This window comes from Pelodiscus sinensis, chromosome 3 (genome assembly GCF_052426305.1).
Source record: "Pelodiscus sinensis isolate ZL-2025 chromosome 3, ASM5242630v1, whole genome shotgun sequence".
In the NCBI taxonomy this organism is placed as follows: domain Eukaryota; kingdom Metazoa; phylum Chordata; order Testudines; family Trionychidae; genus Pelodiscus; species Pelodiscus sinensis.
The window spans coordinates 160738814-160766521 of NC_143054.1; the positions used below are offsets into that span (position 1 = coordinate 160738814).

At 46.4% G+C, this 27708-nt stretch overlaps 1 protein-coding gene across 4 annotated transcripts in view; it reads left to right on the forward strand.

The window, feature by feature from the left end:
- The window catches only part of XDH (xanthine dehydrogenase), a 94662-nt gene that overhangs the window by 17023 nt on the left and 49931 nt on the right, over positions 1–27708 (forward strand). For 3 of the 4 annotated variants that reach the window (XM_075925324.2, XM_075925326.2, XM_075925325.2), the window contains 12 exons: positions 3192–3288; positions 10046–10103; positions 11092–11188; positions 13151–13259; positions 14133–14259; positions 15686–15747; positions 17172–17297; positions 18315–18401; positions 19412–19553; positions 21637–21729; positions 23993–24144; positions 26908–27001. In XM_075925324.2, coding sequence (XP_075781439.2) covers positions 3235–3288; positions 10046–10103; positions 11092–11188; positions 13151–13259; positions 14133–14259; positions 15686–15747; positions 17172–17297; positions 18315–18401; positions 19412–19553; positions 21637–21729; positions 23993–24144; positions 26908–27001 — 1201 coding nt within the window. In that variant the 5' untranslated portion in view covers positions 3192–3234. Of the gene's footprint in view, positions 1–354; positions 2424–3191; positions 3289–10045; positions 10104–11091; positions 11189–13150; positions 13260–14132; positions 14260–15685; positions 15748–17171; positions 17298–18314; positions 18402–19411; positions 19554–21636; positions 21730–23992; positions 24145–26907; positions 27002–27708 lie in introns of those variants that run through there. The other variant, XM_075925327.2, reaches the window with a different exon arrangement.

A 27708-nucleotide genomic window follows, 5' to 3' on the forward strand; every position in this document is an offset into this window, starting at 1 on the left:
CCCACTGGGGCCTTCTTCCACCCTCCCCATCTTGCCCTCCTTAACCCCCCTTCCTAATGTCAAATAAAGACACCTGTTTTAACAACAAAAATCTCTTTTTATTTTACATAACTGGGGTGGCGGGAGGGAGGAGTGAGGGTGGGAGAGGGGAGGGGAAACCTGGGAGGAGGGGAGTAGAAGAGGAGGAAGGAAAGGGAAAGCTCAGGCTTGGGGGTCCTGCTGGCTATCCCGTCTCGCAGCACTACGGGTGCAGGGGTGTCGGGGGGGAGTGGGTGTGGAGGGTGGGGCAGGAGGGACGGGGGTTTCGGAGGAAGCGGGAGGGGGAGCAGGGGTGGGAGGAGGAGCGAGAGCAGGGACGGCCGCAGGGGCTGGAGCAGGAGGAGGCAGGAACCTGTCGACCAAGGTCTGCAGGTGGCCTCTGAGGGCACGGCCCTGCTCCTCCAACACCTCCACACTCCGCTGCCGCAGCCGCAGGTCCTCCTGGACCCAGTGGTCCTGGGTGCGGAGCTGGTGCTCCAGGAACTGCAGGTGCTGCCACTGGTACTCCTCCTCATTCCTGGCATGCCTGCTGGCCCGGGTACAGGTGGCTGTTGCAGGCAGGGTGGTGCGCCCTGCAGTCCCAGGTGCTGCGACTGTGGTGAAACAAGAGCAGCGGTCAATTCTCCCTGGGGACAAGGTGGGTGAAACCCAGCCCCCCTCTGCAAGACCAGGGCCCCTGCATGAAACCCAGCTGCTGCTCCATGGTGGGCAAGGCCCAGGTGCACGGTCCCTGGGCTCCCCCTCCCACCACGCCCCCTGTACACATAAGGGGAGCATGATGGTACTCACATGTGGAGCCCTCCCAGCCTCGGACGACACAGGTGTTGTGCTCTGTGGGGTGCCTTGGTGGTCCTGGGTCCTGGGCAGGCTCCCTGCAGGTTCCTGGCTCTTGGCGTCCTCCTCCTCCTTGTCCGGGACGGGTCCCTCTGCCCCGGGGTCGATCACCACCCGGGGGGCATGGATGGCATGAGCCCCCAGGATGCGGTCCAGAGCCTCAAAGTGGGGGCAGGCCTCCGGGTTGGCCCCTGGCTGGCATGCCCTGGAGTAGGACTGCCACAAGTCCTTTATTTTACAGTGGACCTGCTCCCGGGTCCGCATGTGGCCTCTGGCGGCCAGGCTGTCAGCCATGTGGCTGTAGACGGCCACGTTTCTGTGGCTAGTGCAGAGATCATGGACATTGGAGGCCTCCCCCCAAACCTCAATGAGGTCCACGATCTCCGCACTAGACCAGGCGGGCGCCTGCCTCTTGTGGCCTCAGGCAGGCTCCTGGGAGCCGCCAGCCTGGTCCTGGGAAGAGGCAGAGGGCTGGGTGGCAGCGGGTGGCTGGCTCATGGTGTGCCAGGTGCAGGGTCTGCTGGCTGGGTGCTGGCAGACTTGCAACTGGCACAAACACTGTAGTCAGACCGTGACCCTTTAAGGGCTCTGGGGACAGGAGGGGGGGCAGAAGAGTTTCCCTGGTGGTGCCCAGAGTGGCCACCAGGGCAAGCTGGGAAGGGCTAGCCTCCCACTAGTTCGAATTAAGTGGCTACACAGTCCTTAATTCTAACTATTTAATTTGAACTAGGTGTTAGTCCTCGTAGAATGAGGTTTACCTAGTTCAAATTAAGCGCTCCGCTAGTTCGAATTAAGTTCGAACTAGCGGTTTGTATGTGTAGCGCCTATCCAAGTTAATTCGAACTAACGGTTGTTAGTTCGAATTAACTTTGTAGTGTAGATATACCCCTACAATGCAGTATGTGAGGTAGAGAGCATAACACTAATAAACAAGTGCTAGTAAAAGAATTCATGCATTGGTGGTGGCTGCCAGAGTACTCAGAGAGAGGCTGCTTCTGGGCTTCGTAGTTGGTTTCAATTTCTTGGTTTCACTTTTAAAATTGCTTGAACAAGTCAGAGCAGTTGTAGAAAAACAGAACTACCAGTGGTTGTATTCTGGATATTTGAAAGATATTAAAGGCAATTGAAGCTAGTGAAAAAAGTGCTTGGAAGTGACCACCTATAAAGAAAGGGACTGAACAAAGGAAAAGTTACAGAAAGCAGAGCAGAGCAAAGAAGATTCATCACCACACTATGACCATTTTTCTCCTCTTTGATTTTGGAACTGTGTTGGAGCCTACAGGGTAAATCACAGGGATGTAGAAATAACGATAATGCATTAGGTAAAGAAATGCCCAGGAGGACAGATTTGCCATGACATGATGGAGACTTCATAGAATGCTCCGCAGCAGCCACTGAGAAACCAGGACTAAAAAGGAAACAAAGTTATAAGTTACATAACCGAGAAGCTGGGGAAACACAAACAAGGAAGGCGAACACAAATTCATCCCCAGATTATTTTAACTGCTTCATAGTCTTTGATCTCATGCCACATGCCAGATCCACAAAAGGTAAGGCTACAACATATTAGCAGAGCCAAGCGCTTATAGCTAAAACACGAACATTATGGCCTTGTCCTTGATCCCTCAAACCATTTAAATGTATGAATTTAAGAACTTTGGTAGCCCTGTTGCCCTTTGTGTGGCTGCTTAAATGCCTCAAGTCACACATGTGCTTAAATGTGCTGCTGGATTAGGGCATAAGACCCAGCTATTACAAGCATGCAGACAGTGTTGTGTTTTTAATGTTTATTTCCTTTCTTATGGAAACTATTTTACCGTAAGCAGAAAAATGATGAAATAAACTCACAGTGATTCTGCTAACCAATAATTGTGTGTCAAGGGATATTGAGAGGGGGAGTCCTGGCTGTTTTGATGGGAATGTATCTTATAAAGTTATTGACATAGAGGCCAGCTGTCATTGGAAAGGGCAGATATGAAAAGCACAAGTGACAGATAGTTGGAAAAGCTGCTTGGAGCTCAAATGTAAACTGCTGTTAGTACCTGAATGCGCTGAGAGAGCCAGATATTTTGATGTATCCAGCATGGCTATGTCTTTTTGAATGGAAATGCAATTAAATGGTTATTAAAATTGATCTGTTGCAATAGGAGGCGTCAGCTCTGTCATTACTGCTGAGGAAACACTGGGCATTTGCAGTTGGCACACCTTCAGATTGATTCTCATATAACTTGGGGGTGGAAGTAGAGTTAAACATTCTTACATCTGATTCTCATTGGTTGCCTCAATGTCAGTGTTGTTTATTCTCTTATGCTGTGCAGGCCTGCTCTGAGATCGCTAGTGTGAATCTGAGCAAGTGCCAAGATGGCTCCAGAAAGGAAAACAGATCAACTGGTTTTCTTCGTGAATGGAAGAAAGGTAAGGGAGAGTCTAACTTTTCGTTCTCTTTGCTCTTGGATCCTGGCTGTGTTAATCAGTCCTTCTATCGTAGCCTTTTCCACTGAAGTTTTCTAAGAGAGAAGCAGCAGTACCAATATCATTTAAAGTTGGGTATATAAGCTCTATGGATGGAAATTCTGTGCTTGTGTAGCAGTTGGAGTAAACTACTGACCACCTGACCAAGGAGGTAATTGGGATTATGAAATGCTCAGGAGGATTAGAGAGGCTACATAAATTCCCCTGCATACAAAATTATGTTTACAATTGCTCCTATCATCAAAAAAGAAATTTTTGAGACATTGTGGCTAGTTCTCTGAAAACATCCTCTCAGTGGAGAGGTTGAGGTTTAGGGGTTTTGTCTGTAAATAGGTGACAGGAGAGGGATCACGCGAGGGCATGAGAAGCAGTAATCAAACAAGCAAACACCGTTAGGAGAGAGGGTTAGATAATAAGAGACACAAGATCATAATGCCACTATACAAATGCATGGTATGTGGCCACATCTTGAAAACTGCATACAGTTCTGGTTGACCCATCTCATTAGAGACATATAGGATTGGAAGAGATATAGAGAAGGGAAACAAAAATGATTAGGTGTATGAAGCAGCTTCCGTATGGGTACAGGTTAGGAATACTGGGATTGGCCATCTAACCCCCTTTAATAATCTCTTCTTGAGAGGTCTATCAAATCATAATGGTGTTGGGAGAGTGCATAGGGAAGTGTTATTTACCCCTTTACATGATGCAAGAACTTCAGGTCATCTCATAAAATTAATTTGCAGCAGTTTTAAGACAAACATAAAGACGTACTTCTTTATCCTGCGTTCCATCAAGCTGAGGATTTTATAAGGGAATGTGAAAGTCGAAAGTATAACTGTGTTAAAAAGACATCGCTGCACTTTGAATGCATTTCTTAGAAAGTTACTTTATCATAAAAGTAAAATTGTGCACTAATTATATGTAATTATTTGAGAAACCATTTCAACAGACAAAGCAGACCTGAAAAATGCTGCTGGGGGGAAGCTTTCTAACTTTCTATCAGAGGCAGCAGTGTAGGTGAGGACAGGGGAGGCTGCCGCGAAGTAGCTTCTGTCTGTGGCAGCTCAGGCCCGCTGTGAACAGAGGCAGGTTTGTGGTAGCAGCCCTTGTCCATGGGGGGTCTGAGCTCCCACGAACGGAGGTTGCTGCCATGGACAAGCCTCTGTCCATGGGGAGCTTGGACACCCATGGACAGGGGCTGCTGCCACCCTGAGTTGCTGCTTCTGTATATAGGCAGCAGTGTGGGGTGCATAGGCAACTGGTCTGCGTGGGGAGTTGGTTGTTAAACTGACTCCCCTGATGGACCGGCTCCCACCTGCCATTCTGCGCTGCTGCCTCTGTTACAGAAGCAGCAGCGTACGGTGACAGGGGGCTGCCTGGAAGTGGAGCCAGGAGTGCACTGGCTGCCGGCCCTGCCCCCGGGGGCTATTGAATAGTTATGTAAGCACTCAGATTTCATGTGGTTACACGGCTATTCAATTACACGCTATCTAGCATCTCTAACCCAGAATTGCAGTCTCTGTCCTTCAAGGCTTTGGAACAAATCAGGTCCACCACTCTCCTGAACTCTCAATAGAACTTACTTATGTCTATGTTCAGTGTGGGGCAAACCCTTCCCCCTCTTTATGGCCATTGATCCTGAGTGTTACTGAGCCCCCTTATTCCCATTAGGCCTGACATGCCTATTGCTTGCCCAGCTTTCCATTTAGGTATTGCCAGTTACTCCAGTGGAGTTCATGCTGTTTTATAACAAGAGGAGGAAGAGGTGAATTTGGTCTGTTAACTTGAAAAGGAGGTGCAGTGAGGAGCCAATTCCATTCCAAGGCCTCAGCTTGAAAATGTTTTAAGTTATGTGGACTTACACGCAGTCTTAAATGCTTTGTTGAATAGCTGTGGGCTTAGCAGATGTCTAAAGCTTTGCTGAATCCGGGCCTAAACCCATATTTTCAGCCATGTACAACTTCCCAAGTCATGGTCATTTGGTGATGACTCTTCATTGTTGATCCACAGTTGGATTCTTCTAGGAAAGCCACAAAAAAACCTATTTGGCCATTCTGAGTTTATCGAAGCATTAAAAAAGTGTCTAGAATAACTCAAAAAGAACTTGGTTTGAAAGGATCAGGCCAGACATGTGCATAGACCACAGAAAGGGATGTGGATTTTGCTTAGTTTAACAGGAACGTGATTTGGAAATAGTAATTCTCGAAATGATCTGAAATAGGGAACTGGTTCTTGTTACTAAAACAAGCACACACCGAGCTACCATTTATGCAGGTGGAATGCAGGCCCCGATGGCTGGAGGCAAGAATGGCTGCCACGGCGGGGGATGCATTGCAACCAGGAATACTGCCCCAAGGCTGGGAGAAGGGATGTTGTGCCTCTATTCACCAGAGCAGTTGTCACACAGGGTATGTCTACACTAGCTCGTTAGTTCGAGCTAGGTAGGCAAATGAGGGCAACCGGGGTTGCAAATGAAGCCCGGGATTTAAATATCCCAGGCTTCATTTGCATCTTCCTGGGCGCCACCATTTTTAAATCCCCCTTAGTCCGAACTCCGTGCCCACGGCTACACGCGGCAAGGAGTAGGTAATTCGAATTAGGATTTCTAATTCGAACTACTTGTACACCTCGTTCCACTGGTACCCCAAGCAGTCCTCTGCCTGTGGCTCACAGTGGACGGAATGTTGCTCCAGCCTTGTGGGGGCCAGGAGCAGAAGCTGTCCTCCCTGCGCTTGGGGCTGCTGGCTTCTGCTGCTCGCCCCCTCTCCTCCACGTGTAGGAGGGGGCTGGCAGTGGTAGCCCCATGCATGGGGGAGGGAGAAGCGGGAGCAGAAGCCACCTCCCTATGCTTGGAGCTGCTGGCCCCTGCTTCTCCCTCCACCTCCACGTGGGATCCCTTGTAATCAATTAAGTGGTTAAGCCTGAGATTTAACTGGTTAACTGATTAAACAGGATTTTACAGCCATAATGAGTCTGTTACAATATGACATCTGTGCATCTTATTGGTTAAATTTGGCCCCAGAATAATCTGAAATGCTCAGCAGTGTGTAAGTGAAAATCTGACTTCATGAGTCTGTTTCTCTTCTTTCCCAAATCACATGCACAAAACAGGTTTATGTGCACCTCCCTACTGGTGCTATTAAAATGTTTGGCTACTTTCAAGGACAAAGTTGCAGTATTACAGAGATACATATCGTAACCCCCAGGATTCACATACTTTCAACTGAATGCTGCAGTTATCACTGGGGTGCCAGTTACCTGAAAAGGTGATATTTGTAAAGATTTGAATACTGGCAAGTGCCAGTGTCCACTTGTCAGGAAAACTGTCTCTGTTTTATGGCCGCATATAGGACTTATATGTGTAAAAGCTGCCCAGCTGCATTTTGCAGGAGTACTTTGATCAGTCAGTTATAAAAATGTGGGTCTTGGGGGCGGGGGGAACTGAAAGTACAGAGGGTGGTAAACTATCTTATCTTGAAGGTGTGGGGGAAATTATACATGTGTCCTTTCCTTCAATTAATCTCTCTTGGTTATGAAAGTCTATCATAAACCAGTTGTCATGACTGCACTTAGGACTTCTACATTATTAGAGTAAAAAACACATTATCACATCCCTTATTATGCAATTTTATTGGAAATGTGCCTTGATACTGGTGGAGCAAAACAAGCCCTGCAGGTCAGAAGAAAAAAACAAGTAAAGAAAAATTTCTGATCAAGGGGTTAGAAATTTCAAGGTTCAACAGTAAACAACATTGCTAACAATCAAGAGCTCACTGACATAGTGCAGATTAAGATTCCTCCACACCAAAATCTCCCATTTCCAAGTTCAAGCTGTTTATTAATGTAACAACTATCAGTATAACATTTAAAAAAGCCATCTAAATGTCATGTCAAGTCACAATCAGTACTGAACCTTAGGTTGTATCCTCAGATCCTACCATGGTTAAACAGCTTGTTACCTTAATAAATGATATCCAAAAGCCCCTGCTTCTATTCCCAGTTGTGCACTGCACAGCACAGCTGACTCTTGCCTCCCCGCTGCCACGCTGGCGATTCCCCCCCAATTTCTCTCACAGCCTCCTCTCCCCACAGACCAAAGAGAGCCAAATCCTCCCCTGCGTTCCTGGCAGGAGAGTGTTTGCTGTTGGGAGCTGGGCAGTCTCTTTGCTCAGTGGGGCTGTAGCTATGTGAGCACTCCATGCTGAGCAATTTCCAAACTTCCTGGGCATTGAAAGAGGAGGGGTGCATGCCCATGTAGCTGCATGCAGGGCCATAGAGTCCAAAACAGTGAGCAGAGTGGTCACAGTGAGCATTGTGGGATATCTCCAGGAGCTTAGCTAAGGCAGTGTGAGGATCACAGTGTTGACAGTGATACAACGTTACTCTAACTGTGTTGGGAGAAGCTCTGTGCCTCTTGCGGAGATGGCTTTATTTTGTCAGCATAGCAGGAGGTTTAAATCAGTGTGTACACTTCCACTGTTCTGTTGACAAAGCCATGAGTTGTAGACAAGGCCATTGTCTGCTGCTAACTCTGGGTATGTCTACACAGCAAAGTTATTTCAAAATAACAGCCGTTATTTCGAAATAACGTTACCAGCGTCTACACAGCAAACCGCTATTTCGAAATTAAATCAAAATAGCAGAGGGCTTATTTCAAAATTGGTAAACCTCATTCCATGAGGAATAGCGCCAATTTCGAAATTGCTATTTTGAAATAAACGCTGTGTAGACACTTATTTCGAAATACGGGGCCTCCAGCCCTTCCCAGGGTGCCACTCTGGGCACAACCAAGAAAACTTCACCCCCTCGCCCGAGCCTTTAAAGGGATAGACTCTGACCACAGTGCCTGTGCCAGCTCCAAGCCTGCCAGCCCAGAGCCAGCAGTCACTGCACCTAACCCAGTGGCTCCAGCATGAGCCAGGCAGCCAGTATCAGCCAGCCCTCCACCGCTCCCCAGGACCAGTCTGCCAGCTCCCAGGAGCCTTCCAGGGGCCAGAAAAGGCGGGCACCTGCCTGGTTCAGTGTGGAGATCAGGGACCTAATTCAGGTTTGGGGGATGCCTCCAACGTCCATGATCTCTGCACTAAACAGAGGAATGCAACTGTCTATAGGCAGATGGCTGCCAGCCTGGCCAGCAAAGGCCACATGTTAACCCAGGAGCGGGTTCGCATGAAAATAAAGGAGCTGTGCCAGGCATATGCCAGGGGCAAGGGGGAAGCTCCCAACCAGAGGCAGACCCAGACCCCTGCTCCTATTTTGATGCTATGGACCACATCCTGGGGGGCAGGATGGTCCGTGCCCCCTTAGATGGTCATCGACCCTGGGACAGAGCTTGCTACCTCCTGCTGCTCCAGCCCCTGCTGCCTCCCCAGCTACCGCTTCTCCTCCCACTCCTTCTCCCCCTTCCACTTCTTCCTCCTCACCTTCCCTACACCCCCAGCAATGCTGAGGCCCCTGCACCCGTGGTGCTGGGAGACAGTTGGGCCGGCAAGACCCCCAACCCTGAGCCCCGAGCTTCTCCTCCCCCTTCCTATCCTTGCCTCCCCCTGACAGCTCCCTCCTCCCAGTTTTCCCCCTCCACTCTCCCACCCTCCCTCCTCTCTCACCTTCTTTCCCTAGTCTCACCTCAGTTTCATTCCCCCCCGTCCCACCCCAGTTTTGTTCAATAAAGAGGCCTTGTTGTAATGAACACGTGTCTTTTATTGTACAGCAGGAAGGAGGGCTAGGGAGGGGTAAGTGGAAGGACGTGAGGGAGGAATGAGACACAAGCCCCCAGTGGGGCACACCAAGGAGGCTGTTACTGCCTGCAGAATGTGCTGCCAGACTTGCAGCAACATGTGCAGGAGAAGCACCAGAGTGCCCAGGGGCGGCTCTGGCTCCGTGCTGCAGAGTGCTGTGGTGTCCTGAGTGAGGGCAACCAGAGGACGCAGAGAAAAAATGCTTTGTTGTCCCTCAGGGAGGTAGGCAAGCAAACAGGGAAACCTTAGAACTGGCTGTCCGGGGAGGGGAGAGGTCCCTTTAAGCACAGGTCTCAGATACCTTGTGTGGCTGCTGCCTGAGGCTAACTCCTGACCTGATGCCCTGCCAGAACCAGTTCTGGCCGGCCTTAAATGCAATTCAGTGTCCTATCAGTGTGGACGCACTATTTTGAAATAGCAAAACACTATTTTGAAATGCATTTTGGGTCTAGACGCATTATTTCGAAATAAGTTATTTTGAAATAACCATTTTGAAATAAGATACTTTGAAATAACGCTGTAGTGTAGACATACCCTCTGTTACTGGCACATTTTACTTCAGTGTTTCTTAAACTATGTTCCGCGGAACACTGGTGTTCCATGAACAACTCACAGGTGTGCTGCGACCTCTTCTTTGTTTTTGTCTTTTTGTGTGTGACAACAATTTTTTTTTGAAGAACATTTCCATAGGTGTTTTGTGTGAAAAAATTATTATTGTTTGGTGTTCCATGGTTTCAAAAAGTTTAAGAAACACTGTTTTACTTTCTAACTTTTTTGTGCTATAGAAGCAGATCTTAAAAGTAGCAGGCAGTGGGAGAAGGGGCAAAGTGTAATATTGATTTGTACAGAGTTGATAGAGTTGTACAAGGACTGAAGTTCATCTTCAAAGTCTTTATATCTGGCTCATTAAATAAGCAAATCTTGGTTATATGTTTTACCATCGTTTTCTCTTCTTTCAGGTGGTGGAAGAAAATGTGGACCCAGAAACAACTTTATTGACCTACTTGCGGAGGAAATGTATCCAATGTCAGGAAAGCTTGTATAAGGTTTCCAATAGTTATGACATTCCACCGTTGTTTACTGTTGCTATCCATCTATCAAACTCTAACCAGGCAGTGTGTTGGGGAAAGAGAGGGGAGCAGGAGAAGAACAGTATGCGGGTTGCTCTTATTTGGACTGTGAGTTCATCAGGTCATCTAAGTTAAGCAGCATCAAATCTAGATAGTTCTTGGAAGGGGGCCTCTGATAATTGCTAATGATTCAGGATACGACATGGAGGCAGATTCGTACAAAAGAAGAAGCCTACAAAATTGAGTGAATGGTTCGTTTCTGGTCACATGTAAACTGTGAAGCAATTTCCTCACTTTTACAAATTAAGGCTTTTTCCATTTCTATTTTAGTACATCAAAGCTATTTGTGCAAAGAGATTCCTCCCTTGGACTCAGTGTCTCTATATAAAGCTGTGCTTTGAGTGTATTTCCATGACTAAGCTGTGTTCTGCTGTAGCCGATGCATGGTTGTACAAAGACGATCAGTTTCACGTTAATTCCAAAGGGAACTTCCAATACATTAGTATAAAAGGGCCCAAGCCTGCTCCCATTCAAGTCCATTTGCCACAGACTTCGGAAGTGGAGGGACAAGCCTAAACTGATTATCTCAGCGTAGCCATATATTTACTCTAACCAAACCTGGCTTCTCTGTGAGAATCAGTTCAGTTTCTCTCTGCAGGGCTTGGTCCCATTTGCAAGAAACAGTGATAAATAATAATATAGGATGTTGGCCTAGCACCTCTCCTCCTAGCAATATCCGAAAGTTTATCTTTTAGCAGGCATCTGGTAAATGGAGATGATTTGAGGATGATGTGAAAAGCCCTAATATGGGCATTTTCCTGGCTAAAAATGATGGGATTTGCTGCTGCGAATTCTCTCTGCAAAAAACGCCATTTGAGGTCAGTAAGGCTATTGCTATTATGCTTCTGTATTTTCCTTAACCCTTGTTCTCTTAGTGGGGCTCCATGGAACCAAGCTAGGTTGTGGAGAAGGTGGATGTGGTGCTTGTACTGTTATGATATCCAAGTATGACAACTTCCAGAAGAAAATTGTGTATCCTTTGCAAACTGAACAAGGAAACTGAGGTGGAAGTGAAAATAGCAATCAATCCAGGTTGTTGCCTTTGGGATGTATCATTTTTTTAATTAAATAAATGTTGTTATATAATGTTCTGTGTCTGCTGAAGACTCAATCCCCATTTAAGGAGTAAATTCAGCAGATACTAGAAGTTATTTCCTCCAATGGTATTGTAATTGCTTATGGAGATTTTACATCTTGCCTTGGAGCATGTGCATGTGACAGACTAGATGATAGTTTAGATGGTCTTTCATGATAGGATAGCCTTTATGACCCTAAAATAGCAGTCTCCTGTTGCAATGAAGCCCAGCTTTTAGCCTGGCAAAAATAAAATAACAATTGCCCTGCTATTACATTTCTGGAATCATCTGGCTTCTGTGTGTCTGTCAATATCATCACTGTATCTGTAAAATAATGTAATCTGCAAAACAGTTCTTTCTGCTTGGCACATGGCTACGTTGTTCTGAGTTCTTGACTGTTTTTAGAGCTAAAAAATGAAAACACACAAGAAGTCGTCAAATACTGATTATTCTGTTCGTGGGGAATGTCAAAACCTTCAAATAGTGAAAATGCCATAAGTATTGAACAATAGATTGCTGAACATCTCTAGTGAGGAAATCACTTTTTGGTCATTCTCAGAGGGTAACACAGGCTACATCTAAACTACAAGCCTCTTTTGAAAGAGGCTTTTTTGAAAGAATCTTTCTAAAAAGCCTTTTTCAAAAGAGAGTGTCTAGACTACAAGCAGATTTTACAAAAAAGCGAGCCGCTTTTTCGAAAGAGAGTCTAGACACTGTCTTTCGAAAAAGCAGAGTTTGCATTCAATAGCACCTTTTTTCGAAAGAGTACTTTAGAAAAAAGGCATTATTCCTCGTAAAATGAGGTTTATCGCGATCGAAAAAACTGCCGTGTTCTTTCGATTTACTTTCGAAAGAACGCATCTGCAGTCTAGACGCAGGTGAAGTTTTTTCGAAAAAAGGCTACTTTTTCGAGAAAACCCTGTAGTCTAGACACACCCCAAGAGAAGGAAATGTATGTGTCTCGGTAATAAATTCCTTGAATCATTCTGTCCCCTAGCAGCCGGAATATTTATTTTTAGGGCTATCCCAGCTGTAGTGATTATGAAAACTAATTATGAGGAAAGTTCTGGATACTTTGTCCTACGGATGTCAGCTTGTAGTCGACTATATGATTAACCATTAAGCCTAGGCTTATCGGTTAATCTTGTTGACTACATGCACTCCTCCCCTTTGCTGCCTCTATATCAGATGCAGCAAGAGCGGGAGGGGAGCAAGAGCCGGTGTCTGTGAGGTTCTGGCTTTTAGCAGGCTCCCCATGAGCACCGGATCTGCCTGTCCCCTAACTCCCACAGCAGAGGGTGAAGGGGGCAGGCAGGAGCTGATACGTGCAGGGACCCAGCATTCAAGTAGGCTCCTTGTGGTGTGCTGACTCCATGAAACTGCCTGCCCCACTTGCTGCCTCCTACAGAGGCAGCAAGGGGGGGTAGGCAGGAGCTGGTCCTGGGGGAAGCTGTCTTAAAAGCTGGTCCCCCCCAGTATCAGCTCCTCAGTGCCACTTGTCTCCCCTGCTTGCTTCTTCCCCTCCCCCCCCACCGGCATCCCACGGAACAGCCTCTGCCTATGGCAAGCCTGGGCCCACTGTGGACAGAGGCTGTCACCATGGCAGTGCAGTGAGCAGCAAAAAGTACACTAAGAAAGTTCCACCTGGCCCTGCCCATCCAGGGAAGAAGGCCTAGTTATACCCCTGGGAGTTTCAGGCTTCACAAGGGCTCTGCTTTGTCTATTCTGTCACAGGCAGCATTGCCCATTTATCGTACCCAGATTGGCTGGAATTGCAGGATCAGCGGCTGCAAAGCGGGTGGTGAGCATGGCTGGCAAATGATTTTACAAATGGAGCGACCTTAACTTACGGTCCCAGCCACTACTCTGTCAATGCTTGTCTCTTCCCAATCTGCGCACTGCACCATGTAGCAGTCACTACTGTTGAAGGCATAGGAAGCTCAAAGACGAGGTTGCATCCGGTCCAGGTGAGCTGTCTCTGCTATTAAATCTTAGGATTTAAGCTGTGGCAGGCCTCTTTTGTAGCCTCACCCTCTTAGCCCAGGGATCTAACACTTGTGGAGCTACTGCTTTCTGCTGACTCCTTGTGGGCACATGTGGCTTGTTAGCTTGACCCTGGCTGTAAGGGACATTGGGATAATACTATTTCCTTGCTTCACAGGGGCATTGCTGAGGATTAATTCCATAGCATTTCCAAAGGGCTCTGGAAATTGTGAGAGAAATGCGAAGTGTTACTATTACACATTGCAGATACTACAGTGCAGTGTTTGGAGGTGTTAATTGTTTCATCATTGGCAGAAATGCTGCCCTTGAGATGGAAATTCAGTCTGCACATCCATAGCACTTTGTGTAGCTTCTTTCCATGATGATCCACAACAAAGAGAGACCACTTGGACCTAGAGTGACACGGGTGGGTGGGTCCAACTGCATAGAGGTTGTGTCCTCCTTTCCCTACTGCCTCCCCACCTCCCAGGCTCCACACACATAAGCTTTGAGATAAAAGAGTTTGAAATCCAAAGGCACATCTGAGTCTTATCCATAGCTCCTATCATTATGATGGAGCAAATGAAAACTCAATTACACCTGAGACTCAAATACCCCTGGGGTGAAATCCTGGCCTCAAAGAATTCTATGGCAAAACCCTCATCAATTTCCATAGGTCAGATCCCAATTTTGCAGTATGAATTCATTTTGTGAGTCTGCTTGAAATCTGTCTGTATGGACTAACTCCTTGGGAAGAGCCTGCCCAGAGAAGCAAAGAAATACTGACCTAGTGAAGTGAGGAAGTCCATGTAGTCCTGTTCACAAGAGCTGTTTGTTTTGTTGCTTTTTCATCTCAGGAGAGAATAGCAAAAAGCCATGGATCCCAGTGTGGCTTTTGCACTCCTGGCATTGTCATGTCCATGTATGCATTACTTCGCAACAGACCTAACCCAGTAATGGAGGAGATCGAAGAGAATTTCCAAGGTAATGCCTGTTCCAAAACAGGTTTGCAAGCAAGCCCCTTGTGCACTGTTTTTTTTTTTTTGGCAGGAGGGGGAGAAGGACTACATTTCCCTCCTCTTTGAAATGGTCAAATACTATCTGAGTAAAACCCAGATTCTCCAGAATAAGAGAATCACTTTACTTAGCTGTGTGTGTGTGTGTGTGTGTGTGTGTGTGTGTGTGTGTGTGTGTTTGTGTGTGTGTGTGCATGTGCAAGAGAGAGAGAGAGATTTTGGTCAGAAATAGCCAGGGAAGAATTCCCATTGTTATTGTTAATTATCTTCATTACAGTAGTGCAGGCCATATATCAGAGCCCTATTGTGCTAGCTAGGTGGTATACAAATACAGAACAAAATGGTGGTTTCTGAACTAGAGAGCTTACAAACTAAATAAGTCACCAAAGGTATGTCAAGACTACATGGCTCTGTCGACGGAACAATGTAAAGTACTTCACTCGACATAGTCAATGAAGCGGTGATTTAAATAATCCCTGCTTCATTAAAATTAAAATGGCCGCTGCGCTGTGCTGACAGTCAGTTGATCCAGCACAGCATGGCAGTCTAGACATGGAGCAGTCAACAAGGGAAACCTTTGTTGACTGCTCCAGTAAACCTCGTTTCACGAGGCATACTGGAGCAGTCGACAAAGGCTTCCCTTGTTGACCGATCTGGGTCTAGCCTGCCCCGCTGTGCCAGATCAGCTGATTGTTGGCACAGCACGGCAGCCATTTTTATTTTAATGAAGAGGGGATTATTTAAATCACCGCTTCATTGACTATGTCGAGTGAAGTACTTTACATTGCTCCGTCGATGGAGCCATGTAGTCTAGACACACCCCAAGAGCTGTGGGCAACCTCTTGCTGGCACCAAGCCAATGGAGATGACAGAACTGGCTTCCACACTAAACACCAGCCCTGGTGTAGGGGTGTGCCATGGGTTGGGGATCTGGAAGAGCAAAAGTGGCATTATGCCAATTCTTCTCTTGTGTAGGTTAGAGCAGTCTCTTGGCTGCTGTAACTAATGCTGGGACTGGGCTGGAACTGGAACCAGTGGCGACCCTGCTGAAGAGAGGTCAGCCCCAAGAGAGAAATGAGCTGTGTGTTGCTCCAGGCATTATATAATTGGCATGTGTTATCAAGGCCACTGATTGCTAAATAGAGATGGCTGAAATTTTTGAAATGTCAGTGAAAATTTTCATTGCAATTTTGAATTTCCACATGAAGATGTGAGTGGTGGTTTCTGTGCAGAAATATACCCCCAATTTCATGCCCCCACAGTTTTTGATCAGCCGTGTCTGATGCTGATCGAGTTAATGTAGGGAAAAGCCCACACAATCAGCCTCCCATGTGTGCACAGAAATTGTTGATGGAAAGACTCTTAGCCTGTATCACTTTGCTTTTACCATGCAGGAAATTTGTGTCGCTGTACAGGATACAGACCCATTGTGCAGGGATACAGGACATTTGCTAAAGTAAGTGGCTTAAGATAATATTACACGTTTCTGGAAAGCATTCAGCAGGCTGACTTGCTCAACTGTGGAATCAATACACCCTTGGGCTGGAGAAAAAGGAAATACGCTTGCCAGCCAACCCTCCCTCATGTCCCAATCAATCCTAAACAGAGCCCTGGCTCCTGTCAATATATGTGTTACATGTTGCTAACATGACCAGACCTACTCATAAATGGCAATTGCTCAGGTAGGCTCCCTTTAATAACTAGGATGCTCCATGTGGTGGTCCTATGTCAGGTTACTAGTCAGCAGCCTCTTTTTTTTTTTTACATTGCTTTTGCTTAGACTCTTAAAAGTACTGCATCTCACCAAACAAAGCAGCTCCCAGATCCCCCAGGGAAAAGTGTGGGTAGGGAAAAGTGCATAACAGCAAGGTTTGAGTAAGGACGGATGCATTACTCAGGACATACCAGTGCAGAGCCCCATTGGGCAGCAATTACTCCTAAGAAAGACAACTGCAAAACTAAAATGACAAAGGAGGTTAAGTTGAGCTCTCTAGGGATATTAAATTCAGTGTGATCAGCTAACCGAGTAGTCAATGGAATTTCCATTGACTACTCAATTAGTTGATAAGTGGGGAAACTGCAGAGCTGCAGCGGGGTTAGCTCCCAACCCTAGGCACTAACCCCACTGCATCTCTGCCTTTTAAATATATTAAGAGCTGCCAGGCTCTTAATACATTTAAAAGGTAGAGGTGTAGCGGGGGGATGGGTGTGAGCCAGGTGTAGCGGGGGGACGGGTGTGTCCCTGCTGTCTCCCTGGCTCCTCCACTGTGCCTCTGCATTTTAAATGTATTAAGAGCTTGTCCGGTAGTCGGCTAGTCCTTTACATCCCTAGAGCTGTCATCACTGAATATACACATGCCGTACCCACGTGCTCCCCAGGTTGGGTGGGGCATTAAGCACAGCCGTCCATTTGTTACTTAATCTTTTAAAACAAGTCTCCTCCGAGGGTTACCTGGAGAAGTGGGAAGTGATTAGTGCAAGGGATGTACCTTAGATGGGAAGTGAGCACTAAGATATAAAGCAATGAACTAGAATGATGTGCATCAATATTTTTCTGTGTAATGTCTGAAATTAAAGAGAGGAAAATATGGGTAGCTGTGAAATCCATTAGACTTGGGAGCAAAATCCAAAAGGAGATGGAGAAAGCACCACTACTTGACTTCTTTAAAACTTAAATAGACATAAAATATGCTATAAGGGGCCATCGGACCCACTGATGAAGGGAGAGATGTAATTATTTGGCATCTTCCATCTCCAATGTCTCTGTTTCTATGATAGAAATTATAAATGGGAGAGCATTTTCCTTTGCAAGTAGATGAAATTTATTTAGCCTGCTTGAAATCTACAGATTTTTCTCTAAGAAGTTTTTTGCCTGTGTAGGACTGGCGTTGCTGTGGGAAAGGAATTAATGGCCCAGGCTGCTGTAAGACTGGAAAAAGCGAAGGTTGTTGTGGTGGGAAAGCCAGTGGCCAGGGTTGCTGCATGAATGAGAAAGAAGACAATGCGGTAAGACCTTGCCACACCTTCATTTTTTCTCCTCCTCTTTCTTTTCTCTATCCTTTGTTAGCACTTCGTAGTTCATTTTTTGTTTTGTAGGTGCCAAAGCCTGGCTCTTCTGATTTTATCCAAGCAAAGCACCTTAGACTGAGGTCTTGTCTACACTTAAAGGGCTACAGCATCTCTGCAGTAGCACCTCAGTGTAGACACTACCTATCAGCGGGGTGGTTCTCCCTTCAACATGTGTAATCCACCTCTCTGAGAGGTGGTAGCAAGTTTGATGGAAGAATTTTTCTGTTGACCTAGTGCTGTCTACACAGGGATTCCGGTCAGCTTAACAACACTGCTCAGAGTGTGGATTTTTTACACCCTGATTGATTTAGTTAAACTGACCTAATTTTCCAGTGTAGACCAGGCTTCACTTTGCTTTTATGTAATCCGTGCTCAGGCAAATCTACCACTGATTCTGTTCAATTATCCCAGTCTAGCACTGCTAGAAGGGAGACTGGGATAAATCCCTGTGTGTTTATCCAGGCCAACTCCTGAATAAGAGAGAGAAATAGAAGTGGAGAGCTCAAGATCTGGGCCATTGTTTCATCTGTCTGTGTTGTTCCGCTCTGTTAGTTGTACTGTTGATCATTTAACAAAACAATGACAAGCATTTGGGTCAGAAAGGAAAAAGGAACCGGGGTTAAACCTGGGCAGAGTTAAGTCCTCTTGTTCTAAGACAAGAAGCACACCAACCAACAGCAATATTTGGGGTCAGGAAGGAATTTTCCTCCAGGGTAGATTGGCAGAGGCCCTGGAGGTTTTTCACCTTCCTCTGTAGCATGGGGCACGGGTCACTTGCAGGAGGATTCTCTGTATCTTGGGGTCTTTAAACCATCGTTTGAGGACTTCAATATCTGAGATATAGGTGAGTAGTGGGTGAAATTCTGTGGCCTGCATTGTGCAGGGGGTCAGACTAGATGATCATAATGGTCCCTTCTGACCTTAAAGTCTACGAGTCTATGCTTTGTTTTACAGGCCATGGTGTCCTCCATCTTGTTCAACCCAGCTGAGTTCCAGCCTTTGGATCCCACTCAGGAGCCTATCTTCCCTCCAGAGTTGTTGGTAGGTGCCTCCATGCAGCAGTGCAAGGCAGCTCGTTGGCCTGGTTCTCTCTTCCAGGGTTTGAGTGCCGTTGCGGTTCTGGCGCAAAAGACAGACACCAATAAAACAAGACCCTGTGGCTGACCCACAGCAGGCATTGGCATTCCAGCCTTTCCTAGAAGAGCCAGGCCAGGAGAGGCTTTCCATGGGATATGCAGGATAAGCTCAATCGGTGCATCCCCCAGCTGCCCTGGCTATGCCACTGTCCGGTCAGCACTTCTCAGGGCTTGTCTACACTGCTGCTTTCCTGCGCTGTAAACGTCTCGCTCAGGGGTGTGAAAAGACACCCCCATGAGCGCAGCAAGTGACAGTGCTGTAAAGCGCCTGTGTGAACAGGTTCCCAGTGCTGTTACTCACTCCCCTTGTGGAGGCAGTTTCCCTGCCAGGCTGGGAAAGCTCCACTCAGCGCTGCTGCTGTGATCACACTGCTGTGGCAGTGCTTTAAACTTGGAAGTGTAGACAAAGCCTCATCATTTTCAGAGTGCTCTGGCTTCCTCTTCAAGCGTTCCCTACTACCCTGTGAAGAGGCAATTATGGAGGCTTGTGCCCCCGCAGTCTCTGTCTGGGCAGACTTTGTACTCGCAGATGCCCTCCACACAGATTGTATCATCCTCGCCCAGGTTTTGGTCAGCCAGGGGCATGTGTTCTCCACGTCCCTGTACATTTAACGAATCACCCTTAAAATCAATTGTTAATTCTCTGGCTGCTGGTAGTGCTCCCTGACTCAACCCAACATTAGTTTGTGTGCTGGGGGTCCCTCACACTGAGTTTGTTTATGCCAACACCAGCTCTCTCTATTTCACTTGTAAGAAGTTCCTATGTTATTGGAGGGCAGCGACATTGGGCTGACTCCTCTAGTTTCTTCTTCCTAAGAAGCAGCAGTCACAGAGAACTGGCAAAACCAAAGTCAGGGCAGGGATTCTGCGTGGAAGCATTTCCCCATCAGAGTCCATCCTATTTTATTTTCTCAGATGCAGAAAAACAAACCCCTGGAACAGCTGTGCTTCAGAGGTGAGCGTGTGATGTGGCTACAGCCAGCAACCCTTGAGGAGCTGCTGACGCTCAAGGCCCAGTACCCTGCTGCCAAGCTCGTTGTGGGGAACACAGAAGTTGGTAAGAAGGTAGAGCTGAGGCTCAGCTGGAGAAGCTGCTAAAATTATCCACAGAAGGGTTTTTCCAAGCACAGCACAAGACCAGTTTGGATTTCCTTGAAACAGTCCCAGTCAAACACCCACGGAAGTGGTTTCTAGAGGGCAAGTCAGGGAAGCTTTTACTTCCTCTTTCCTGGATCAGTCTCACAAAGATCCTTTGGCCTGTTTGTTGTGGCAAGCTGAAGAAGTGCAAATTTGTTCTAAATTAGTGCCAGGTATTGATGACACCTTAAGGACTAACCAGTTTATCAGGGCCTACGTTCTTGTGAGATGCAACTCACATCCTCGGATGCTTGAAGCAAAAGAAAGACAGAGATACAGAGATGGGAGTGTAACATCACCTTCAGATACTCTCATTGTTGCATGTGAGCCACATCTCCCTGATTTAATTAGCACTGATGTTAAACTCCCATCTCTGTATCCCTGCCTTTTTTCACTTCAAGCATCTGAGGATGTGAGTTGTATCTCATGAAAGCTTATGCCCTACTAAATTGGTTAGTCTTCAAGGTACCACCGGACTCCTTGCTTTTTTCTGAAACAGACTGACAGTCTACTTCTCTGAAAGTTATCGATGGGATATTGACAAGAAGAGGCACACAGATACAAAACAGACTGCTTTGTTTTCAGAGAAAGGGAAGAGAGACACTGACAAAGGATTAATCCTGGTGTGTCCAATCCTGAAACTTTCAATCATTTGTCTGAAGTTGTCCAGGAGCTGCATAAATCTCTTAGGATGTTCAGGTTTGCACTGCAGCACTCTCAAACATTTTTGGTTTTGCAGCGGGTAGAGAGGGAAAGAGATATTTGTAAAGCCAATCTGATTCCATGAACAATTCCTCTCCTGATAGTTAGTCCCATTTTCACACTCAAGTGCTATTCAATCTAACAGGGTGATAGCACCGAGCTAGTAGTATCCACATGCAGTCTGAGAGCTCCTTCTCAAGGGAAAAGGTTGGTGGGTGCTGCAGATGGGAGAGAGATCTCATGGATTCTATCCCTCAAATGTTATTATGCAGGTGCTGCCACCATTGGCCAGTGATAATGTGGCCCTTCTTTGGGAGCTCTTTAATCTGGTAAGCTGTGTCTAGACTGCATCCCTTTTCTGTAAAAGGGATGCAAATTAGACACATTGCAATTGCAAATGAAGCGGGGATTTAAATCTTCCCCGCTTCATTTGCATAAACATGGCTGTCACTTTTTTTCCGGCTTGGGGCTTTGCCGGAAAAAAACGCCAGTCTAGACGGGGATCTTTTGGAAAATAAAGCCTTTTCCGAAAGATCCCTTATTCCTCTTAAAATAAGGAATAAGGGATCTTTCGGAAAAAGCTTTATTTTCCAAAAGAGCCCCATCTAGACTGGTGCTTTTTTCCGGCAAAGCCCCGAGACAGAAAAAAGTGGCAGCCATGTTTATGCAAATGAAGCAGGGAAGATTTAAATCCCCGCTTCATTTGCAATTGCGTTGTGTCTAATTTGCATCCCTTTTACAGAAAAGGGATGCAGTCTAGACACAGCCGTAGGGTATATCTACACTTGCACCCTCTTTTGAGAGAGGGATGCAAATGAAGACATTTGAAATTGCAAATGAAGCCAGGATTTAAAAATACCGCGCTTCATTTGCATATTTGCATTATGGCGCTATTTCGAAATAACAGACGCTGTTAAGACACAGTTATTTCGAGAGAAAACTCTTCTCTCGAAATAACTGGTAAATCTCATTGTATGAGGAATAAGGGTTATTTCGAGAGAAGGGTTTTCTCTCGAAATAACCGTGTCTTAACAGAGTCTGTTATTTTGAAATAGCGCTATTTCAAAATAGTGCCATAACATGAATATGCAAATGAAGCATGGGATATTTAAATCCCAGCTTCATTTGCAATTTTGAATGTCTTCATTTGCATCCCTCTCTGGAAAGAGGGTGCAAGTGTAGACTACCCTTACTGAGCAATTTTAAGATGCAATTGCTGAAGCTCACTGGTCCGAAATATACAATAATGTTGCTTTTTCCATGAGAAGCATCTAACTCAAGGAGTCTTGTTTTTGCTTTAGGTATTGAAATGAGGTTAAAGAACATGCTGTATCCAGTGATAATTGCACCAGCATGGATCCCTGAAATGACCTTTGTTCAGTACACAAAGAAGGGTAGGTAAAGAATATTCAAAACACTATGCGCTCAGTGTGGTTTTTGGGAGAGGTACAAGGGAGGGGCTGTGTACATCCACCAAAACTAGTGACATTAGAATGGCTCTGAAAAGGAAGGACTCCCCCTTCTTTTATTCCCATTACCTTTTCTGAGGCTAGATCTGTTCAGCTTAATCCTGCTGAAATCAATAGGACAGTTGGCATGTGTAAGGGTAGCATGCATAAGCCCATCTTCATTATTCTGAGATTAACTAATTTGCAAGGGACCATAGTCTTCCATTTTAAAAAATTGAACTTATAAAGCATTGCATTAATAGCCCATGTGAACGACGTCCTGAGTTTATCTGGATGGCAGAAGCAGGCCAAACTTCCCATAGTTCTGCCCTGCCAGTATGCCTCAACAGCTAGAGCTATGTAATGGTAGCGCAGAGTTGGTGGGACTTGAGCTTGTTGATCCATGTTGGGGAGCCCTGGGTGTAAAGCATCTATATTGTATATTAGCTCTATGTTAAGACTTCCCTAACCCAGGACTGAAAATAAAGCTCTGGCATCCACACTGCAGGATGCAGGCCCAAGCCAAAGTGACCATAACTCAGAGTCCCTAGTGCTCCCTGTCCTCCCCACCCCCCCAATATGGCTGCTGTAGGGCTAAGGTGCATGGTGGGCAAATGTTACTGCCCACCTTTCACATTACCAGGAAGCAGATTGCTTTGCAGAAGGCACAGTCAGTTTGTGCCTCCTGTCCGGGAGACTCTCTGATAGTGGGCTTGCAGATTGAGGATCCAAACAGAATGGGTTAAGGCTGACCTGAGTGACTGCCGCTTGCAAAGCTGGGTTGGCTTTCATTTCCAACAGAGTGAGTTGCAGATTCTTGGGAAATAGAGGAGTAAGGATGTTGTCCCATGGAACTGTGGGATACTTCTGGCTGAAGTATCAAGCAGGGCAACTGAAGTCGGGACATAACTTGAACATGGATCCTCTAGCCCTGCAGGGTCCTGGGGCTGTGTCTGAGCCCTTGAATGACACAATTGCAGGGTGGTTACAAGAGAGTAAGGCTTGGGCTCAGGCTCAGACAGGGTCTTTTGTTGCAGTGTAGACATGCCCCTAGGAGTAATTCAGTATCCATGGTCCAGTGCAGTTCTTCACCTCTTTGATGAGCCTAGGAATCATATATATATTAGCCCAGTGTCTGTGAGTCTGTAACGCCAAAATGCTGGCTGTTCCCTCTGGGGGGGCGCTGTTGCTGAAATGCTGGCTGTTCCCTCTGGGCAGCCCGTGCTGCATGGGGAGTGTGGGGCCCAAACGGCCGCTTGCGCCACTTGCTCCCCTGCAGCGGCCCGGCTGAGTGGCACAGAAGTCAGCCGAGTGCCACAATGGGAGGCGAAGTGGGGCGGGCGGTGATGTGTGGCGTGACAGCGGCTCCAAGCCCTGCCCCCTGGCTGTGAACGTCACCACCCCGCCCCCCTTTCGCCTCCTGCCGTGGAGCTCGGCTGACTTCTGCACTGCTCATCCAGGCCGCCGTGTGGGAGCAAGTGACCATTTGGGCTCCACTTCCCCCATGCAGCACGGGGAGTGCAGAGCCCAAACGGCCATTTGGGCTCCACGGTCCCACGAGTGAGAGGCAGGAGGGGGAGGAGAAGAGAAAGAGAGAGACAGAGAGAGAGGCAGGAGGCGGAGGAGAGCTGAGGGGGGGGGGAGGCAGTAGGAGGAGAGAGAGAGAGAGAGAGAGAGAGAAAGAGAGAGGGAGACAGACAGAGCGAGAGACCGGAGATTCAGGAGAGAAGACCGACGTGGAGAAGAGACCTGAACATCCTGTCTTATGATGGGCTAATTGGCTAGTTCATATAAAGAATCATACTCAGTTTCTTAGGGTAGAGTTGGAATTGGCATCCACTAATCTCATCTCAGATAGGGGCTCCCATTTGATAGGAACAATCTTTATATGGGTCTGACAGCCTATGAGCGAGAGGTTTTATCGCTCATTAGCTATTCCCAGAGGCATTGGGTCCCCCAGTAAGTGCTGGCATATGAGTGGTGGGGGGAATGCTAGGGGAGGGGATGTAGTTTGTAAGTGGTGGATGCAATTTGTGCGAGTGCCTGTTGGTGGTGGCCGGTGTGGTTCAGCCAGAAGATGGCATTAGCAAATGAATGAACAAAAACTTTTTATGGACAGAATGCAGTACCTCATGCCCCTTTCTCTGTAACTTTCCTGGGAAATGTACACTTGGGCTGCTGGCAAAAATTCTGTTCTTCTCCCTTGCAGGTATTATCTTTGGTGCAGCCTGCACCCTGAGCTCTGTAGAAGTGGTGCTGAAAAAAGCCGTGGCTGAGTTGGATTCCTACAAAACAGAAGTGTTCCAGGCTGTGCTAGACCAGCTGCGGTGGTTTGCAGGCCCACAGGTCAAAAATGTTGCAGTAAGTGACTCAGGAAAGCTGGTGAGCTAATGTTGGAGAGAGGGGCAAGAAACAAATGAAGAAAACACAGGTTGAGTAACTCACTCTGCCAGCGTCACATGCCTAGTGGTCCTTTTATTATGTTGTAACATCTGAAAGTCATTGTGTTCCTATTTGAAAGACACTGTATCCCTTTCTTGTGGATTCTTTTCCAATAAAATTCTATTGCAGGCTCATTTCAGCTGTAGGGATGTTAGATATCATGTAACTGAATAATCATGTAACATCACCAAATTTTTTGTCGGTTACATGATTATTCGATAGTCCCTGAGGACAGGGACAGGAGCCAGTGTGCTCCCAGCTCTACTCCGGGAAACCCCCTGCTATCCTGTGCTGCTACCTCTGATGCAGAGGCAGTAGGGCGGGGTGGCAAGTGGGAGCCAGTCCATGAGGGCAGCTGTCCCACACAGACTGGCTCCCGCCTACCATCCAGAGCTGCTGCCTCTGTATCAGAGGCAGCAAAGTGGGGGTGGGGCAGTGCTTGTACTTGATAGGATTAACTGATAAGCCTAGGCTTATTGGTTAATTGTGTAGTTGACTACATGTTGACATCCCTACTAGGCTGTAGACTATTTTGTCACATAGGGTGTGTCTAGACTACATGCCTCCTTCGACGGAGGCATGTAGATTAGCCAGATCGGAAGAGGGAAATGAAGCCGCGATTAAAATAATCGCGGCTTCATTTAAATTTAAATGGCTGCCCCGATCTGCCGATCAGCTGTTTGTCGGCAGATCGGGGCAGTCTGGACGCGATGCGTCGACAAAGAAGCCTTTCTTCATCGGCACAGGTAAGCCTCGTGAAACCAGGTTTACCTGTGCCGATGAAGAAAGGCTTCTTTGTCGACGCATCGCGTCCAGACTGCCCCGATCTGCCGACAAACAGCTGATCGGCAGATCGGGGCAGCCATTTAAATTTAAATGAAGCCGCGATTATTTTAATCGCGGCTTCATTTCCCTCTTCCGATCTGGCTAATCTACATGCCTCCGTCGAAGGAGGCATGTAGTCTAGACACACCCATATTGTCTAAGGTTGCTATATGACAGTGGTTCTCAATAAAAGGTATGTGTACCCCTGGGGGTTTTTAGAGGTCTTTCATGGGGTACATCAACTCATTCAGATATTTGACCAGTTTTATGATAGGCAACATAAAAAGCACAGAAAAAGCATAGTGAAGTCAGTGCAAACTTATATACTATACACTGAAATATAGGTAAACATTTACATTCTAATTGATTTATTTTATAATTCTATGGTAAAAGTGAGAAAGTAAGCATTGTTTTAGTCAAAGTGCGCTGTGGTACTTTTTATGTCTAATTTTGTAAGCAAATTGTTTTTAAGTGAGATAAGACTTGGGGCTACACAACACATCAGTTTCCTGAAAGAGCTAGATAAATTCATGGGGGTTAGGTCCATCAGTGGCTATTAGTCAGGATGGGTAGAAATGGTGTTCCTGGCCTCTGTTTCTCTGGAGGTGGGTGACAGGAGAGGGATCATGTGAGGATTTCCTGTTGTGATCCCTCCTTTTGGGGCATCTGGTATTGGCCACTATCGGCAGACAGGACACTGGTCTAGATGGACCTTTGGTCTGACCCAGGATGGCCATTCTTATGTTCTTACGTTATGTTCTGAAGGGATGCAGTAGCCTAAAGAGGTTGAGAGCCACTGCTCTATGACAGAGGCAGCTCACCAAGGGGAAGTGGAAGGAATCTGCTGCATTGATCACTATTACCAGACAAAGGGGAAAACTCTAGAGCAGCCAGGCACTGTGGAGAGATATCACAAAGAAGCACACATGGTAGATCCACAGTGTCAAAGGGTCTGTAACAGAAAAGCCTGACCAGGCAGCCTCAGAGCATTGACTCCATAATTCTGTAAGCAAAAGAGACTCCATCGTCGATAGTCACTGCTACTGCTTCACATGGCAGCCCTCACTAGGGGATTATCTGTAACGGTGTCACAAGGCTGCCTGAATGACACAAGCAGAGCTGATGTGGTTTGTTCTGGTCTGAATCGCCCTATGCCCACAGTGTCTGGATTGTGTAGGGAAAGATGTAGGATGGGAAGAAGTGGGTTGGCCAGTATCTCTGCAATGTGACGCTAACATGGTCACCTTGCTCAGTGATGAGTGTGGCAGCTGGTAGCTCCTGAAGCCTTGTTCCCTGCAAACCCCAGTTCAAGTGCTGCTCTTAAAGCAAGAATATGAACATCCACTGATCTTACTAGAGCTCTCCTCTGTGCTTGGCAGGTTATCTAGAGCTATGTTTTTTGAGGTCCAGAGACCAGTTGAATAAGAAAATCGTTTTTATCGCAGGCTGAAAAACCTGACACGAGTCCTTACGGTGCAAGGTTCTAAGAGAATTTTTCAGGGGGTGCTAGGCACCTTGTAGGGTTGGGCCATTGATTAAGGTTCCTGTATTTGAACTTTGGAGCCATTACCATGAATGATTAAAGCACGAGGCATTTATCATATGTAGCTAAGGACTGTCGTTGAAAACCATTTCAGTTATATCACTCTATTGATTAGGATTGAAACTGGCTCTGTGGGTCTTGTGTGTTCATCATGGGAACTGAATAAAGGCCCTAAAGTTGGCATGGTAGCAAAACAAATATAAATCTAGTCAAGCTCTAGAGCTTTGGGTGAATCAGTGACACAGAGCAAAGTAGCATGAGCCATACCTTTTTAACTGTCGTCTAACCCATGTGTTCGGATTGCTTTGTTTCAGGCCCTTGGGGGAAATATAATGACTGCAAGTCCAATTTCTGATCTCAACCCTGTCTTTATGGCATGTGGCAGCAAATTGACTTTGGCATCAATTGGTAAGTTTATTCACAGTTCTAAATGACAATGGGGGATGTAGTATAATCAATAGTCCTTTTCTATAACTGCTTAGTTCAGACCAGAACATAGGGGAGAAAACCCCACATATAACGTTAAGGACTCTGTTTTAATTTCCCTGGCTGCTTAACAGCTAGGGAGAATCACAAGGCCTATCTATGTTCCACAGTCTCAATAAAGAATCCCTTTTGCTTTTATTATGGCAGATGTTCAAAAGAATCATGCTAACACCCCTACCTCCTCTCCCTCCACAGATAGAAAATTAACTGAAAAGGAAAAAACAGGACTATGTAGCACTTTAAAGACTAACAAGATGGTTTATTAGGCGATGAGCTTTCGTGGGCCAGACCCATTTCCTCAGATCAAAAGTGGAAGAAAATTGTCACAACCATATAAACGAAAGGATACAATTTAAAAAAATGAACACATATGAAAAGGACAAATCAAATTTCAGAACAGAATTTCTGTTCTGAAATTTGATTTGTCCTTTTCATATGTGTTCATTTTTTTAAATTGTATCCTTTCGTTTATATGGTTGTGACAATTTTCTTCCACTTTTGATCTGAGGAAATGGGTCTGGCCCACGAAAGCTCATCGCCTAATAAACCATCTTGTTAGTCTTTAAAGTGCTACATAGTCCTGTTTTTTGTTTCAGCTACACCAGACTAACACGGCTACATTTCTATCA